The 20,217-nt window shown below is 33.4% G+C and overlaps 1 protein-coding gene across 2 annotated transcripts in view; it reads right to left on the bottom strand.

Annotated features, from left to right (window-relative positions):
- LOC141909304 (kinesin-associated protein 3-like) overlaps positions 1–20,217 on the bottom strand; it is a 117,187-nt gene that overhangs the window by 51,655 nt on the left and 45,315 nt on the right. For both annotated transcript variants that reach the window (XM_074799709.1, XM_074799708.1), the window contains 3 exons: positions 18,244–18,409; positions 15,098–15,223; positions 14,836–14,934 (listed from right to left, as the gene is read on the bottom strand). In XM_074799709.1, coding sequence (XP_074655810.1) covers positions 14,836–14,934; positions 15,098–15,223; positions 18,244–18,409 — 391 coding nt within the window. The remainder of the gene's footprint in view (positions 1–14,835; positions 14,935–15,097; positions 15,224–18,243; positions 18,410–20,217) is intronic.

The following is a 20,217-nucleotide window of genomic DNA, read 5'->3' on the forward strand; positions in this document are numbered from 1 at the left end:
AATAATCTTATTAAAACTGCAACAATAAATAATAAGTTAGGATTAAATGATATAAATAAAAAGATTCCTTGCCCTAAAAAAATTGCGGAATATTGTCCACCTTCCTTACCAATTAATAGTTTTTACAATATATATTAGTCATAAAATAGGTTATGGTAAAATAGAAACTTTGGATTTAAAAACATTAAATTTCAATAAATTACCGGAATTTTATGATAATTTAAAACAAGAAAACAATAATGGTTGGGTTTTTTTATTTTAGAAAATAGTGAAGGTTTTACTAAATCAGGTATACAAAGAATAAATCAATCAATTAGAACTTATTTGATATGTATTCTAGGTGCACAAGCTGAAACAAGATCACCAATAATTGGAAATTTGAATACATCATTCGATACACAAAAACAATTTAAAGTTTTATTTGAAGATTCTATTCATAATGATAAAAATAGATCAATTCCAGAAAACGTTGTAAGATATCAAAATTATTTAGATAAATCACATGTTAGATTAAATTATTGTATAGGCCCTAATTTATTAATTATTTCTAATGATTTAGTATTAAAAATGGGAAACATAATTCGTTATAATAATCCTATTAAAACTGCAACAATAAATAATAAGTTTGGATTAAATGATATAAATAAAAAGATTATTACTGCTCCAAAACTAATGGAAGGTGAAAATATTAAAAAACATATTCAATCAACAGAAACTAAAACTAAGAATATTAAATTGAATAATGATTCTAAAATAAAAGATTACAATACTACAGAAAATATAAAAACTGATAATATTCAATATGAAATAATTAAAAGTGATAATGATAATAAATCACATGAAAATACTAAATTAGCTATTACGTGTATAGGAATTGTAATAGGAGGAATATTTTATATCAAATTTTAATTCTTTTATTATATAAATGGATGTAGAAGGTGGAGAAGATATTGGAATGGATACTTTCGATGAACCCGGCATAACTGAAGAACAACACCTGATTTTAATGATACAAGTTTTAATGACGGTAATAAGCCAGAATATAATAATAATTTAAATATGCCTGATTATATTTAAAATGCAGAATCACAATTAGATCCTGAAAATTTAGATCCAGATTTAGTATAAGAAGATTTAGATAATTCAAACAAAATACCTAAATTAGAACATATAATTGAAAATTCTAAACTTAACATAAATGATGAAGACGTTGGACCTTTAGCAGATCAATTAAAATTTTTAGATAATGGTAAATGGTATTATCATTTGAAAAGTGATTATTATATTGATATCACTTATAAAAATAATAAAAATAACATATTAACAAAATCAACTTTGAGTGATTTAGATCCAGATAGAATTAAAAGAATTAGTAATAGTAATGTAATAACTGATGTTTTAAAACAAGAATTAACTGATAATGATATAGACGTATTTAAACAAAGAAGTAATGAATTATTTGAAATAATCAAAAAGAAATCCGAAACAGAAACAACCTCTGAACGGAATATAACTTCCAAAACTAGTAAACTCAAATCAAATAAAGTTCCAATTGAAAAACTTTTACCGAATGGATTAATTGATGCAACGGATCGAGAATTAGAAGATTTAAATATATTTTCTGATAAAGCAATTAGAGAAATGATTGGTATAAGAAATGAAGCTGATAAATTTGCGCATGAAAAAAGTAAGAGATTTTAAAATAAGAACTTTAAAAAAAGAAAAAAACTGATAAAATTAAAGAAATAGAACAATTAAAATAAGATAGACATAATAAAGTTATTGAAGATATTGAATTTAACAAGAGGACCATAAGGTCCATATGATCGAAGACAGAGCATGAGGAGATATCAGTTTTAGTGAAAGCAATTCACGTGTTTCCAGGGTTTCTTTTAACAATTATGGACATTTTCCCCCAGACAAAAGTGGTCCTATTTTCTCAATGTCATGAAAAATTCTTTGAGGAATTGTGAAAATAAACTGATTATTTTTTTTTCTAAAGACATTAAAGTGTTCTTATTTTAGTTTCTTTCAATATAACGATCTTTTTCAAAAATAATATACGTGGATCTACATTCCCTAAAAAGCATAACGTAATCGTTCCAGACATCCTACCCACCCTATTTCCCATAATGGTATAGTCCACGCGTTAACCAATGAAACTGTGTTCTCTGTGCGTATGATGCTTCAATGAATGAAATTCATGTGACAGGTACTACTACTAGTGGTAATTTTTATTTACCAAAGACCACATGGTAACATAGGAATGCACTTTAAATGGCTCTAAAAATCCTCAAACTTTCCCCTTTGCCTTGGGCTTGACGGCTGATGTGCCGACTTGGCATAGATACGCTTATACAATTTTTTCCAAATAAAGAGAACTGACATTTTTTAACAATCACAGAAGCCCTGCGTATCTCACTATATCTTTTTTTCTAGTACCATGCGCCGAACAGTTTATCTTTCGTCAGTCAATCTGAGTCGGCCTGTGTTTATACGAGGCGGGACACAGCCACTTGTCTCGCTGTGTGTATACAGCACTGCTGTCTCTAGTCTACTATTACATGTACTATAACTCACTCGTACTTAGTACGCGAGCACCTGTGAGGATAGTGATGGGGATAACACTTCATTGCTGAGTAAAATCGATATAGACAATTCACTGATATGGTTAGCCCTTGGTGCGCCTCAAAACTTTCTATAATTCATCACGATTTTGGGACCCTAGGTACAACAGGCTATGATGTTCATAGCTAGGATCATGCATATAGGCAAATGACGCGTTACAGACAACTTTTTATTGGATTATCAGTTCTATATCGATACAGCATTGTGGGACTATATCCATGGCAACAGAGATACTACGGGTGTTGTTCGGTGAATGGCAGAATTTTTACCAGCGACGATCCCTATATGGTCTTCGACCATGAAAAAAGAAATGCATATTTAGAAAAAAAAATTGATGATTTAGAATATAACATAGAATTTCAAAAAGAAGAAATAAAATTATTATTGAAATCATATGATTGTAATATTAATAGATTAAAAGTTACTTTTAAAGATTTGTTGATAAAACCAAATTCTGAAATATCATTGGAAGATAGAATAAAATTATTATTTATTATTTAGAAGGTATCACAATTCTTTCAATTCTAACAGCTGTAACTATGTTATTTACAACAATTGGTTTAGCTATTTCAAATTCATTAAAATCTACGCCTACACCCAATAAATCGGATAAACCTCCTAGTCATAATAATTCTATAAAGGATAAAGTTAGAGATGGATTTAAAAAAATTAGCAAAATATTTATGGGAACTATCTAAAAAATCTGCTGCAGCTTTACCCGGAATTATTGCATCAATTGTTGGTTTTGTTTTAAAATCTGCTGGGAATACTCTTAACTTTGCTGCTGAACATATTACTTTATTTTTAATTACAGTTGTAAGTGCTATTATTTTTGGGTTAGTGAATATGATAAAAAATAAATAATTAATTTTTTTGTTAAATAAATGAGTGGGAGTTATATAAATCCTTCTAAGAATTCTAGAATATCTAATGCTATTAAGGCAGAGAAATCTCATCATATAATTACTCATAATCCTTCTAATATTAATCCTGATGAAACTTTATATGTTAGAATCCCGAGATTAAATCAAAAGACCTTTTATGTTCCCAATAGTATCTATTTATCAGCTGATATAAAAGTAACTGATCATGATAATAATTATGTTGTTGATAATGTTAGAAGATATTTGATTAAAAAATTAATTGTAAAGATTGGAACAGAAACAGTTTTTTCATTAGATGATTATAATTTATTTATGCATTATAAAGATTTATGGTCAACAAAAGAAAATAGAAATAATATGATTTTTCAAGGCATCCAATCCTTAAATCAAAATAAATTAAGATCAGACGCTGATAACGCAATAGTAGCTAATGCTGTAGATAATTTAATAAAAAAGGTTTATGGTAGTAAATATAAAATTCCATTAGATTTTGAATTGATAAATAATAATGCACCTTTATATAAATATGTTATACAAGAAGATATTATATTTGAAATAACATTTGCTCCTGTTAATGAAATTGTATTTTCTAGCGTTGTTAAAGATATGGGTTATAAATTATCGAATATATGTTTAGAATATGACACAGTAACTGATGAAAATATTGCTAGCATAATTCAAACTCAATATCATCAAGGATTTTCATTATTATATGATTATATTGTAATAATATGATTTTTCAAGGCATCCAATCCTTAAATCAAAATAAATTAAGATCAGAGGCTGATAACGCAATAGTAGCTAATGCTGTAGATAATTCAATAAAAAAGGTTTATGGTAGTAAATATAAAATTCCATTAGATTTTGAATTGATAAATAATAATGCACCTTTATATAAATATGTTATACAAGAAGATATTATACTTGAAATAACATTTGCTTCTGTTAATGAAATTGTATTTTCTAGCGTTGTTAAAGATATGGGTTATAAATTATCGAATATATGTTTAGAATATGACACAGTAACTGATGAAAATATTGCTAGCATAATTCAAACTCAATATCATCAAGGATTTTCATTATCATATGATTATGTTGAAAAATTTAAAATTGTAACTATTAAAGCAAATGATGAAATAATTAATGAGAATATTAACTTCCCAAGAAGATCTATTAAAGGCGTATTAATATTTTTTACCATTGCAACATATTCTAATGGTGCAATAAATGTTGATAATTATTATAATCCGGAAATATCAAAAGTAGAAATAACAATTGAAGGCATAGCAAATGAGATACTTTGCCAAGGAATGAGAATGATTTTATGAATGAATAAGTAAAATCATTTGAAAATTGTAAAATTAATCAAATTGATTATTATACCGGTAATAAATACGCATTATGGTTAGATTTAAGAACAACAGAGGATAACTTATTACATGGTTCTGGGAAAAAATTACAAAATACAAAAGACGGGATACAATTATTCATGAAAAAGAAAAAAAGGAGGTTTAAATTATAAAATGCATATTTGTATTATATCTGACGCGCAATTAAATATTATAAATTCTCAATTAGATAGTATTCAATATTAAGAATATAAAGTTAAAATCAACGATGTATAAATGGGGGATAAAAAAACTCGAAATACTAAAGAACAATATTTAAGAAATTTATATTATAACCCTGAGAGTTCAGTTGCTTATTCTTCTACCAAAAGTATATGGCGTCAAGTAAAACAAGATAAATTAGATAAGATAATCCCAAAAAATTTAGTTAAATATAAAGATATAAATGATTTTATGTTAGAACAACCAACATATACAACACATAAAAAAATTGTTAGAAAATATAAAACTCGTAAAACTATGGTAAGTTATGTAGATCAACAGTGGCAAGGAGATTTAATTGACATGAAAAATCTTAAAAAAGATAATAATGATTATTGGTGGATATTGAATATAATTGATATTTTTAGTCGTTATGTATGGAGTTTTCCACTATTCAGAAAAGATGCAGTACAAACATCAAATGTTTTAAGAAAATTTCTTTTAGGTGGTAAAATAAAGCCAGAAAAAATACAATTTGATGATGGAAAAGAATTTTGTTATTCATCTGTTCATGAACTCTTAGACTATCATAATATTAAAGATATTTCAACAAAATCGGATAAAAAAGCAGCAGATGTTTTACCGCAATTGATAGAAGGTTATAATAATTCTTATCATTCTTCTATTGGAATGTACCTATTGATGCCAGAAAACCTGAAAATGCTGAAATTGTTTGGAATAATTTATATGGGGCATTTCTTTTAAAGTTGGTCAAAATGTAAGAATTTCTAAGTATAAAAAGATATTTGATACGATCGTAATTTTACTAGAGAAATATATAAAATTTAGATGGTGAAGAAGTTGATGGGTACATTTATGAAGAAGAATTAAGTTTAACTACTGAAAATCTAGAACAAGAATATAAAAATGAACAAGAGCCCCATGGGGCACAATGGCCAGCCAGTCAGATTTGCTTTTTATAAATGATGTAATCTGTGGGTTATATTTATCAATATACACTCCCTGCTCAATATCATTTACATAGTAAAATCGTGTGTTAACACAGACAGCAGGAACGAATGTAATATAGAAATACTAAGTTATTGTATTGTTCAACGCCCCCTGGTGGCCATAAAAAAAAACAATGAGCTTGAAACTCACCTCGATCATAGAACATGTCATGAGCTACAACTTTCCAATTGATTATAGTAGCAAAATATGCTTAAGTATCAATTATGATGTGGAAAAACTTTTTTTCCACCTACGAATGAGTACTGATGACCCCAAGATGGCTGCCAAGTGCGTCATAATTGCCTGGTCAAAAATACCCTCTCGGATATAAAAGATCCCTTTCCAAAGAATACCCATTACAAATTGCAATGAAACATGGCGCACCATTAGAAAGCTACAGTACTCAGAATTCAGGCCAAAATTGACATTTTTGGGAACAAAAAAGGTCACAGTACGGCCATCTTGAGTCCGATCGACTCAATTTTTCTCATGCCGATGGGCCCTCGGGGGATACAAATATATACGAATGATCAAGGTTATTGATAAAAGTGTCTTCAAAATTTCCCTCGAAAACTTCAAAAATGTGTAAAAAGTGCTGATTTTGGCGAACAACAATGGCTGCCAGTCGGCCATCTTGAATCTGACAGGGCCAGTTTTTGGCCTGAAGATGTGTCTAGTGTAGATACACGTATAAAACAAATATCAAGACATTACCTTGAAGCGTCTTCAAAACTTTGGAACTCTCACGAACTATCTAGATGGTTATCTCTCGACCTCAATAGCTTCAAGACCCATCTCAAAACAACTTTGTTCCATGCAGCATACCATTAACTCTCGGAAAGCGAATTGTATTTAACATTTTTTGGCAGAATAAAATTTGATTGAATTTGCAATTCGGGCACATGGCTAATTAGCATATCAAGGTCACACACCCGATTTGGTAAAACCTTTTTTCGCGAACCTTGCGCAATTGTCAAGGATGAATTTTCTGTAGAGCAAATAAAATTCCTCCCAAACACCAAATCAACTAAAGATTTCATAGAAATCGATCTTGAAATACAATTTTAAATCTTAAAATAAAACCCGGAAGTAAAACAGTAGACGATACCGCGTATTCACGTGAACACCTGATTTCTGTAAACGAAATGTTGGTTGTGACAAAATTGTTCAGACGGTTTTAGGTGGTAATAAGTACGGAAACGTAACGACCATGGTCGACTTATTCGATGAAATCAGGCCTATGTGATATCCAAATTTTGACTTTTTTATTCTCCAGACCTCCCTGATATAGAAATAAAAAATTTTGGTGGTACGAAAGTGCAATCACAGCGCCGATGGGGACAGAGCCGTGTCAGAGATCGGCGGAGTGAAAATTGAGGTGGACGAACACGAAGAAGTAGGCTATTGCGCTACTTGAATCACGAAAACTCCTGGCGCGGCCCTGACGCTTTTCGTTGATTAAGTAATACAAATATCATGCAATGGGTTTTCACAATCTACCGCTGGTATTTACCGGATTTCAATATCACTCCAAAATTCAAAGAAACCTCGAAATATCGAACCGGAACACTTCCGGTAGATATCCGCGGCTGCCCAACCGGGAAACTTATTTGTTTCAATAGATATTGATAGGATCCATCATCTTCACCCGTCAAGGGATTCGAACCCACTAAGCTAAAGCCATGCCAGAATCGGCCGGGCCAATCACAGCGCTTGTTACAAACCACATTAGGCTTCTGTGGAATTTCCCAGTAAATGGGCCAATCAGCGAACACGTAGCGAACGCGGAAGTATTGTCGCGTGTTGATACATGACGTCATGCGCAAAAGCGCCAGTAATGAAATCGCGATAATTCACGTGAACAGCTGCTGATATTTTCAGATAAACCAATCACAGGGAAGACACAACTTCCTGATTGGCTGATAAAAATTGAAATTTTCCCGATTTAACTTTCGTGAAAAATGCAGAAAACATTTTTATGAGACCCTATTTCAAAATTCTGCTCGCTACGATTCCGAGAATGGATTACGCTTAAATACGTGATTTGTTCGAATATGCCCTCACTTGGCAAGCAAAAGAGCCTTTTGTGTGGAAACCATGTCATTTAAATTCGCTCCATTTGTATAGTAATAGGCTCAGCCTACGGCTGGCCTAAAAAGTATTAAAAACAAAAACTGTTAATAGAAAAAAATATTCTTTAGTAAAATTGGTTGGATGGCCAGATAAATTCAATGAATGGATATTATCGAGTAAAATTAAATATATATAAATGAATAAGGAATTATTTATATTTGAACCTCATAATATGTTAATTTCTGGTGTAACAAATTGTGGAAAAACTTATTTTATATCAAATTTATTAGAAACTATTTATAAAAACTTTTTTGATTATATAGTATTATTTTGTCCAACGTATGAATTTAATCAAACTTATGATTGAAATATTACTAGAAATAATAAATTTATTGTATTAGATCCTAAAACAGTTAAAGAAAATTTAGATAATTGTATTAAAATAGCAATTGATGTGTGTGTGTGTGTGTGTGTGTGTGTGTGTGTGTGTGTGTGTGTGTGTGTGTGTGTGTGTGTGTGTGTGTGTGTGTGTGTGTGTGTGTATGTATGTATGTATGTATGTATGTATGTATGTATGTATGTATGTATGTATGTATGTATGTATGCATGCATGCATGCATGCATGCATGCATGCATGCATGCATGCATGCATGCATGCATGCATGCATGCATGCATATATATATATATATATATATATATATATATATATATATATATATATATATATATATATATATATATACACATACATACATATATATATATATATGTATATATATATTTATATATATATATATATATATATATATATATAAAGGATCAAATACATTATTCATTATAGATGATTGTGCTAATTTACATGATTCAAAAATACGAGAAAGTGAATTATGTTATTAAGCTTTTTCTGGGAGACATTTTGGGATAGCAACGTGGGTTTTAAATCAAATATATAATACAATTGTTAAAGATTTTAGAGAAAACATTAGATTCTTAGTATTATTCTACAATAAAGATAGAAAATCAATGAAAAATGCGCTTGAGGAAAATTCTATTATTCCACATGATTTACATAATGAATATATGGATAAATTGAAAAATAATAAAAGGTCAAAATTACTATTTCGATTACAACACCCATTTAAATATGAATTGATTTAAACTCAACTAGCTTGTTAATCTATTATATCTTTAGTTACATTCTAGTTGAATTCTAGTTATTAGTAGTTGAAACAGAAATCAAATAAAATTCAACACGAAATAAATAAAAACAATAATATTTCAACTAGCTTGTTAATCTAGTATATTTTTAGTTACATTCTAGTTAAATTCTAGCTGTAACAACACAATTAATTTTTTTGTTATATAAATGGGAGGTGGAAAGAAAATAAAATCTAAAAATAGTGATGTTCCAATTGAAAAAACTTTGGATGATTTAGGTATTACAGAAACAAAATTAACACCAGATAATAATGGTGCGTTAAATGATATTACTACAAACAATAATTATGAATATTATCTTTATTGCAAACATCAATTAGAAATGTTAATAGCATCTGGGAAATTAAAAAGTTTTATTATTAAAAATTTAACTTATAATGAATAAGATACAATAAAATTACTAAATTATTTAAGATTTATGAAACTGCGAGAATAGCTAGACTCAATGATGCGATATCAGAAACTGTATTAAAAGGTTATAGTAAATTATGTAAATATATGCTACCAATTCAAGATGAAAATAGATTATATTCCGATTTAAAAAATGATTATTAAGTTATGACTGAATCAAATAAATGGATTGGATATTTATCATTTCAATTAGGTGGATTTATGACATTTATCAACTGGAGTTATAACATTTTCAAATATTGAAAGTAATAATTTTTCTACAATAAATGAGCAAAGTGGAAGAGGTGAAAGGATTAACTGTGAAGAAAAAACCGAGATCACAGAAACAAATTGAATGGTCTCGGCAATAAGGAAGGCAATAAGAGAATTTTAAAAAGCTATAAAAGAAAAAATAAATAAAGATATTAATAAGAATTTGGCCACTAAAAATGTCATAGGACGGCCATCTTGAGTCCGATCGACCCAATTTTTCTTATGTTGATGGGCCCTTGGGGGATTCAAATAGATACAAACCAGCAATGTAATTGATAAAAGCGTCTTCAAAATTTTACTCGAAAACTTCGAAAATGTGTAAAAAGTGCTGATTTTGGGAAACAACAATGGCTGCCAGTCGGCCATCTTGAATCTGACAGGGCCAGTTTTTGGCCTGACGATGTATCTAGGGTAGATACATGTATAAACCAAATATCAAGACATTACCTTGAAGTGTCTTCAAAGCTTCCCAAAATAACTGGATTCCGTCTACGGACAGACGAACGCTACGACGGACGGAAGAAAAGTGAACGCAATAGCCCGCTGGAACTAAAGTCCCAAGTGGGCTAATAAAAAATCAAATAAAGTTTACAATATTAATAATTCTGAAACAACTACTATCAAAAATTAAAAATAAAAATTCCAAAATTTACCATAAAAAAATGGATTAATGTTTCAGAAAAAAAGCGAAAAAAAAAAAATTTTCATTTTGTATCAATTAAATATCTCACTACTTTTGTCTATCTATGCGGAGCAATTTAATTGTCGAGATAAGTCATTTCGAATTCTTAATATTTAATTAATTTTATTATCAATTTATTTTTTCAATCAACAATTTCTAAATCATGATGACCGTCTTCATTTTTTCCATGATAGATAATTCTAAATCCTTCTAAATCTTTTAATTCCTCTGTACTCAATGAAACCCATTTATAAGGTTAGAATACTTTAAATTCTCGCGTTGTACTAACATTACAGTAACTTAAATTTGCTGATATTTTATCTCCATATTTAGTTTTTATCTTTTCTAATTTTAATATTTTATGTTCAATTTCTTTTGTAACATCAACTAACTTTTTTATTTCAAATTGTTTTTTTGCTGGTGTTATTCTGTTATTTATTGCCGCTAAGAATGCTTTTCTATCTCCCATTCATTATAGGAAAAAATTACTTGTGGTGATCAGTGAGGAAAAAAAAATTACTTGTGGTGATGAGTGTGTGTCGTACTTTCGTACTCTGGTCTGAACGCCTGATATTCCAATTACTCAAATCTGGACAATTTGGAAAGCTTGTCTTTTTTAATCATTTCTCATCACAAAAAGCGGGAAACTGCCAAAAAGCGGGAAATTCTCATCCCTGACTACAATCGTCAAAATTGGTAAATGTTCAAAGATGAAATGGTGATCATAACAATTCTAATTCCTGTTTCATTTCGACCATACAATTGTAGTTATTGTAACTGTTATACGATTCTATGACTCTATGTGGCAATTCTAGCAATTATAATTCCTGTTGATTGTGGGTTTTACAATTGTATCAATTGTAGCGATTCTAACAATTCTAGTTTCTGTTTAGTTTGGGCCTTACAATTGTAGTGACTGTAGCAATTTAAACAATTCTACAATTCTACCATTTTATGTGGGGATTCTAACAATTCTCATTTCCGTTTTCGTCATTCCGTTTTTTCCTTAAATTGTAGGGATTCTAACAATTCTAGCAATAGAACCCTCTTCTAGACCTCTATAAACCTAACCCTATAGAACCAAAAACTTCTAAAACCCAACAACCCAACACCCCTAACAAAATCCTAAGCCCCATAAACCTATATCAACCATCAAATCAACTAAAACCCTCGCGCCTCAAGTACCCTAAACTGCTAGAGCCCTAACCCCCTGAAACCATAAACCTCTAAAAACCTAACCCTCTACAACCCAGGAAGAAAGACACTCTAAATATTTGGATGGATATATGAAAGCTGTGGGTACTGGAGTGTGTAATGGGTAGTGTAGTGTGATCTGTGTGCATTTGTGGCCAGCACACAGATCACATTGTTCAATGGGGTTTGGTCCAGTACTCACGAGATTTTCAACAACACGGAAGTAACGTGTAATAAATGATGACTTGAATTGCATGACTACCTACCACCCCTCATTATTGTTGGAAAACTAAACGTTCGGCACTGACTAAAAATTAGTAATAACATTTTAGAAATGGCCAGAATTTTAACTTAGGTTCTATCTCATTTTTATTTTACAATTGTGATTGGTAGAATTTTTTTTTTTTAAACAGCCGTTAAGGCTTCATGTTTCGTCTGCAATTCACTGCAAATAGTTACGCATCTACGCACATTTCAGTGTTTTTGGCAGCTGTACACTCAATCAGCACCGTTCGTGACTAGCTTCACTGCGGAATTATCATTAATTAACATCGCCATATCACATCATCAACTTATATTGTGCCTTAAAACCCCAACAGCCGAAATAATTGAAATGCACACACGATTTCTATCATTGAAAATTGAGAGAGTGGCCATGTTTGTGTTTGCTGCTTCACGTAAATCCCGCGCGGTGGCGCCACCACGCGGAGTGGGGCCGATACGTCTAAAGGACACTAGAACCCTCTACAAACCTCTAACCCTAAAGAACCCTAATCCTTTAGAACCCTAACCTTACAACCCTTACCCCTAGAGCCTTACACGAATACACCTAATACCCCCTCTCCCCCGAACCCTCTAACCCTCCAGAACGTTCTAACCCTCTAGAATCCTTTAACTTTTCACAGAACGCTTTGCACTGTTGTTCAACAATGTAGTCAGTTTTGGCGATTTTCATGGTATATTCACGGCAGTAGATGCAGAACCAGGGTAATTGGTTACGAGACAGGAGCACTTAAATTTCTAGTTCGAGAGATGCACAGGGCATACAGTAGCTTTTCTTGCTGTGACAGCAGGTTATAACAGGTTATAGTGAAGAGTGGTTGTGACTCAAATTCAGTTCCTGAGCCTCAACAAGTTGTTCTGATGAGGGACATTCGTTTACGTTTTCCTTTTCATCATCTTCCCGGGGATAACGGTTCTCAGTGCTGCAGTTCGATGACGGTGAGCTTGACTGGTGACAGGTCAGTTCGAGTTGTTGAGTCAACTGCTAATGAATGGAAAGTCTTTGAGCGGATGGTTGGTTCGGCGGGGATTATACTGTCATCAACGTCACTCGTGCCACCGGTGTCTGATTCCTCTGATGAGGCGTTTGACAGGACCATGCGACATCTGTGGTTCATATTGTTGTTGGATTTGCTGTTACTTGTAGCTATGGTAGGGGACCGTACTGGGGGAGAGAGGCTGTAGTTAGGGTGGGGTCATGTAACTGATGGGGTTGCGTGGGCTTATACTTGACATTGTCATCTATCATGCCGTTAAAGGTATCACAGTGAGAAGGCAAGTTGTGTGTGATAGGCCTGGGTGGCTAAGCCTTACTATTGCTGATGACGATATCGTAATTACAGGTGCGTATCCTGTGTTTACTTGTGTCAGAATTATTTGCAAATGCACTAGCATAATCGTGCATTACTGAATTGATAGTAGAAGTGCCTTGCTTGGTGTTACGATTGAAGATAAAGGCAGTGTCTTTTTGTTAGAGAGTTGCATTGGTTGCGAGAGGGTTGCCTTCCTGACCTTGCAATATGGCATTCAGATGAAACAGGAAGTGGGGTTCCCGCTGCCGTGGTCATACTGTTTGTTGATAGTGACAAGTCACTAGTATTTGTCATTATTTAGTCATCATACTTCTTCGGTTGGGTTTTTTTTTGTCTCAACAGTTTTTTCTTTGGATGTTCATCTACCTTTTCAGTCATTTTCAGATGTCACAAGTCTCATCCATTTGGGTAACAACAGTAAATTAGCAAGTCAAGTTGGGCATTTCGGTCTGACCATGCATGCGCACTCAATTACAATGTATAAACAGCTGATTAAGATGAAATCATGGCACACTGTGTAGTAATTATGTTCAACTTTCATGGTATACATAGTAATGGATTTTACCCATGACTCACTAGTACATGGCTGAACAATCAATATCATGTTCTTCATAAGGACATCACTGGAAAAGCCCTTCCAAAGGGCCTTCCATGTGAAGCCTTTCTGAAAGGGCTCTGAAGTGTCATAATCAAGAAACAAGGTCATGCATTGATAAGTAGAATAGGGAAAAATTCATTGAAATTTTGCACATTTTCTCACAGTACTTCAAAACAGCTAAGAGCGGAAGGACGAAACTTGCCACATCAATTCCAACACATATTTCCCTCCTTATGGTAACTGTGCATATCCAGTAGTTACAATTTGTGCCACCAAGACCTAACAGAACCATTCTATAAGGATCAACACAGTTTAGCGGACTAGGTTTTGGGTTAAAGAAGTGGCTAGGGTAGAAACATGTATAACAGGGCTGCCAACCTCTGAAAAGTGCTATCAGTAAAAAATTGAATTTTTTCCGGTAACATTCCATTGAAATATGAAAAAATATCAAACTTACTAAGTAATCAACAGTAAGACCTTCAGTAACATCTTTCATATTTCCGTATGCATCAAACAAATCAAATCAGTATTTCTCTTTATAAAGTAGTAACGAATACTGAAAATCAGGAACAGTTGGCGGCTTTGGTATAATGCAAATACCAAGAAATCCGAAGAAGCATCTTCAAACCTTCCCAAAATCATTGAATTCCATCTACAGACCAAAGTCCCGACAACGATTGAAAAATTGAATGCAATAGACCGTCAGGAGTGAAGGCCCAAGTGGGCTTAAAAGGATACGAGTTTCTTTTATGATGACTTCCCTTGTGGATTCGTGAAAAATCATTTGATAGAAGACGTAAACTATCTGACAAACAACTTCATCATCTTCTTGTTTAGCTGGAAAAAATTAAGGACCGGAACCATGCTTTTGTGCTTGTGTCATACAAACATTTTCGGTTCTGTTTAATTCTAAATTTGTCATCTGAATATTGGAATTTGAATTTCTAACCAATGAGCAATGACCAATAATAATAAGCAGTGACATCATCTAATATCTTACCATTCAGTAACTCTATGAGGCACTGTATAATACCAGATTCTGAGAGCATCTTAGCACATTCATCATCATTACAGACTGTTCCCACGAGAATAATCACCTCTAGCATCAGATCATCTTCTACAGCGCCTGGATTCCATTGCAAAACAAATGATAATAATAATATACATCCAATGCCTATCACTTCAAGTGACTTTTCTTATTGAGACCTATAATAACTTAAAGGAAAATCCATGAGTTTATTTTATCAAAACACTGTATGAAAAACGTGCTTATTCATAATGCACGCGCCAATATGAGCATCTGTATACTGTCACTATAGTGTATGCAGTATGAGACACACAGTAATAATCTACCGGTGGACTCTAGACTCATTACAATGACATGGCTAGACACCGACTGTGGCTACGCAATGCATTTGCAGATAATGAATACACGCCCGCCACACTGCCATACAACTCAGTGATAAGTTCTGTCTAACCGTAACCAGTCATCCACGGATCTTTATATCTCGGGCAGAGTAAGTCAAATGAAAGAATTGTGGGATCGTTGAGATGTTGGACTAATGAGATGTGGAATGAGTTGTGGGCATGCACGCTCATTGAGGAAATGCATGCTCAGCATTAATCACAAAACCCCAGGTAAGTAAAGAAACAGATGAAGCATCTGCAATAAGTAGAGAAGACAGCGTATCAATAACAAGGAGCCTATCAGCTTATATAGCTCCGCTGTGTGATTTGAAGAAATAGAAGCTGCATACCTAGGGGTGCCCCCTTTTCGCCAAATCCAAAAAGGGCTCTGTACTGTAGGTATTGGTCCATAGAACATTCATACCAAACTTGGACTTGATCTGATTAAAACTGAAGGACAATTGAAGAAATAGATATTCCACCTCCAACTCCACCTCCAAGGGCACCTCCTGGGGAACAAATCCAAACTAGGGGTCCAGGGACACCATGCCCACTTGGGAAGTGGTTTCAAATGCTCAACAATCTAACAATTTTTTATTCAACACCCCTGGTGACTATATAAAAAACCCAATGACCTTGAAACCCACCACAATCATAGGACATGTCAGCAGCTACGATTTTGTAATTGATTGTGATAACAACATATGCCTCGTTACCAATTTAATATGGAAATACTAAGTTACTTTACTATTCAACGCCCCCTGGTGACCAAATGCAAAACCCCATGACCTTGAAACTCACTACAATCATAGAACATGTCATGAACTACAACTTTGCAATTGATCATGATAACAAAATGTGCCTAGGTACAAATCTAATAATAAAATACTAAGTTATTGTACTATTCAACGCCCCCGCGTGACCATATAGAATAACTAATGTCCTTAAAACTCACCACAACCATAGACGATGTCATGAGCTACAACTTTGCAATTGATTGTGGTTACAAAATATGCATAGGTACAAATATAATATAGAAATACTAAGTCATTGTATTATTCAACGCCCCCTGGTGACCATATACAAAAACTAATGACCTTGAAATTCACCAAAATCATAGAACACATTATGGGCTACAATTTTCCAATTGATTGTAGTAACACAATATGCTTAGGTATGAATATAATGTGGAAAAACTTTTTCCCACCTACCAATGAGTACTGATGACACCAAGATGACCGCCAATTACGTCATAATTGGCTGATCAAAAATACCTGTCTCAGGTATAAAACATCCCTTTCCAAAGAATACCCATCACAAATTGCAATGGAAAATAGCTAACCAGTAGGAAGCTACAGGACTCAGAATTCAGATCAAAATTGACATTTTTGGGCACTAAAAAGGTCATAAGACGGCCATCTTGAGTCCAATCCAACCAATTTTTCTTAAGTAGATGGGCCCTTAGGGGATTCAAATATATACCAAAGATCAAGGTAAGTGATCAAAGCGTCTTCAAAATTTCCCACAAAAAGTTAAAAAATGTGTAAAAAGTGCCGATTTTGGCGAACAACAATGGCTGCCAGTCGGCCATCTTGATTCTAACAGGGCCAGTTTTTGGGCTGAATGTCATATGATGTCACAGTGGGTGGCTGAATATTGAGTCTTGGTGACAAAACCTCTCCCAATGTATGGCAGCCGAAGCTAAAACACCGGGGCGTAGTATTAGATCGTTTTAAATCCAGGAATTTACCACTACAATATTCAGACCTCTACCAATACCTATAGTTTGCTGATTAGTATTTTCAGGTCACAAGAAATTACAATTTATTACAAATTCTATCAAACAGAAAACACAGCCCTCATCTTCTGCTACATCGATCATTCAGCCTGTGATCATACCAAACGTGCACGCGCCAAGCAGCGTTACAGCATCACCATATAGTAGTCTGTACGAGCGTGTTTGTGTGTGCAACAGTCTAAGTACTACCGCGCAGGTGGAGGCCTTGTGTAGTGAACGTTCAATCTCAAACAAAATCACCGGGTATTAAAATGAAACAATACCTATGGCGATATGTGAAATAATTATATTCCCACCAATGAGCATTTAAAATTTGCACATATACAGCAACTAGTCCAATGAAACGTTCACCATAAATGACTTCCCCATAATTATTTTAGTAGCGCCGGAATTCCCCGTATATCCCAAAAACAGCCAATCACATTCGCTCGTAGAGACGACGCCCCCAATCGAGGTCATTGCAATATTATACGCAAGAGCTAAGAATTTTCCCGCCAAAAACAGTTTTTCGTCAAATTAAAACAAAGTTGACCATGTCTTCAATCGCATCGATTATACGTCGTTTAACCCGAGAACCAATGAAAAAAATGCTCACATAAAAAACGTACTGCGATTTTACATGAATTGGCTCAATGCCAACCTCATACTGCTGACAAAGGTAATCAAAAAATTCTTGGATCCACCCTTTTTGATTGAATATCAGTGCTACAATCAGTTTATTTCTAAAAGAACCAAGTTAAATAGGACCTGCTGTACATACGCCAAATCAGACACATGCATATGGATTGTTAAATTTCTTTCAGCGCTGGAAATAACATTGTCAGACTTGTCATTCAGCAGTTGAATGATAGATTTTTTTAACTAACAAATGGTGCACGATGACAAAACACATAATGATAGGGTTTTCTGCCAAAATGGTCAGATAAACTTATTAAACATACCTGGTTCTAATTTCTGTTTGATCCATGGAACTAGATCATACTCTTTCAGGAGTAATGCATAGTCGATATCATTAAATGTAAGATTGGCTAATGTTCCGACACATTCTATGGTAAACTCTTCATCATCTCCATCTTTGATATACTGAGCAAGATCACTTATATAGTCCTGCAAATACATTTAATAAAATACCATTAAAAGCCAAAAACAACGTAGACATTTTCAAAACCTATCATTAACCCTGCCTGCCGGCAGCTTTAATGTTGAGTCCTGTGCATACCAGATTATTTGTGTTGCAACTAATGACACGATTTTAAAGAATTCATGTCGAACCAATCACCTCAACCGTCAAAGTTAGAGTTCTCATATAGTTGACTGATTTAATATCGTAGGCCTATGTACTAGGTCACTTGACGAGAAAAATTATTAAAAAGGATTGATGCAATTAGTAATTAGTTTTTATCTCAATGGAAAGATGGCAGCGCCTGTCTAACACAGTTGAATATTAGTTACAAATGATAAACCGCACTGCGGTGTAGACGCACTACAGCTGTATGTGGCAGATTTCACAATAATGGGTACCATAGAAGTCAATTATGTAAAACTAAAACTTTTTTTTTCAGAGCAAGGAAAAAAATCTGTTTGGTACATAAATATTGTGTTGTTCATTTCTTATAAAAATGACAGTTTTGAAGTGGTGAAATGAAAAACAGTGTTTGAATAATTGGAATAATTTTATTTGCAGAACGTCACACTATTGACTGCGATAATCTACCTGTGCATCGTTATCCAATTTAGTTCTTGTATTGCAGGAATCTCACACCCTCACTGTGAATGCTTTTACAAACAATTGTTTACTTGTTATCAACACTTTATTAACAACACTGGCCCACAGAATAATTGAGCACCATTAAACATTTACAGCCGTGATAATGTGGGTCATAGAACGTAACGCGACTCAGTCAAAACTGCCGTTTTGGAGTGAATAGAAATCACGCGCGCGAGTATTGATCCATAAGTGTGTTACCGCGAATTCTATATATAGATCGAGTGTATACATCGCGTGATAATGATTGAGGCTGCCAATGGGTGACATTTACGTAGCAAAACATCGTTTCATTTTGCGAACGTAACAAATTTTTTGCGCCGTCAAATCAATGTTACGATCGAACCAATCAATATTTTTAATACAATTGAATTGTTGGGTATTACCTCGCGCTCTTTCTTTCAACCGCACTGCACAATTCAAGATAAATGAGCATATTTCAGGTTAGTTTTGCACTGTTTACTAAAACTTTGAATATTTAACAAAAGTCAATAATGGTGACGTTCGGCCCATGTTACGTTCTGTTTAATGATTTTGAGATATATATCAAAATGTTGTCTTGAGACACCATAATTTGTGGTTTTTGTGAATCAGGACCGCATTCCTTCCTCGACAGATCCTCAATGCCTAGTTGACCCGACTGGAAGGTCAGATACGTACACAAAACCTCGAACGTAACATCGATGACTGCCCTCATACAACGACGTAACATCGATGACTGCCCTCATACAACGAAGTAACATTGTGACTGCACAAATATCTTAAGAATATAAAATATAAATTTTTTCAGTTATGTCTTCTAAAAACGCGAGGTACAGGCGGCGTCAGGCCGATTGGGACCCAGAAAAGCATGCCGAATATCTTGAAAAACAAAAATTAGCTAGCCAATTGAAACGTGATGCTCTGGCAGCAGAATTATCAAAAAAAAAACCATCTAAACAATCGTTGGCACAACGTGAAAAAATCCGTGCCCAAACACGCGAAAGAATGCGAAAAATGCGTGAGAAAAAAAAATTAGAAAACCCTAAACCCACTATAAAAGTAAAATTAGTTAACCCGCCAACTAAAAAAGTGCAAACTAGAGCTGATATTGATGATCAGAGGGCGTACTGGAGGGGAAAAAAACGTGAAGAGCGCGAGCGTTGGAGTG

The sequence above is a fragment of the Tubulanus polymorphus genome, chromosome 7 (genome assembly GCF_964204645.1).
Source record: "Tubulanus polymorphus chromosome 7, tnTubPoly1.2, whole genome shotgun sequence".
Lineage (NCBI taxonomy): Eukaryota > Metazoa > Nemertea > Palaeonemertea > Tubulaniformes > Tubulanidae > Tubulanus > Tubulanus polymorphus.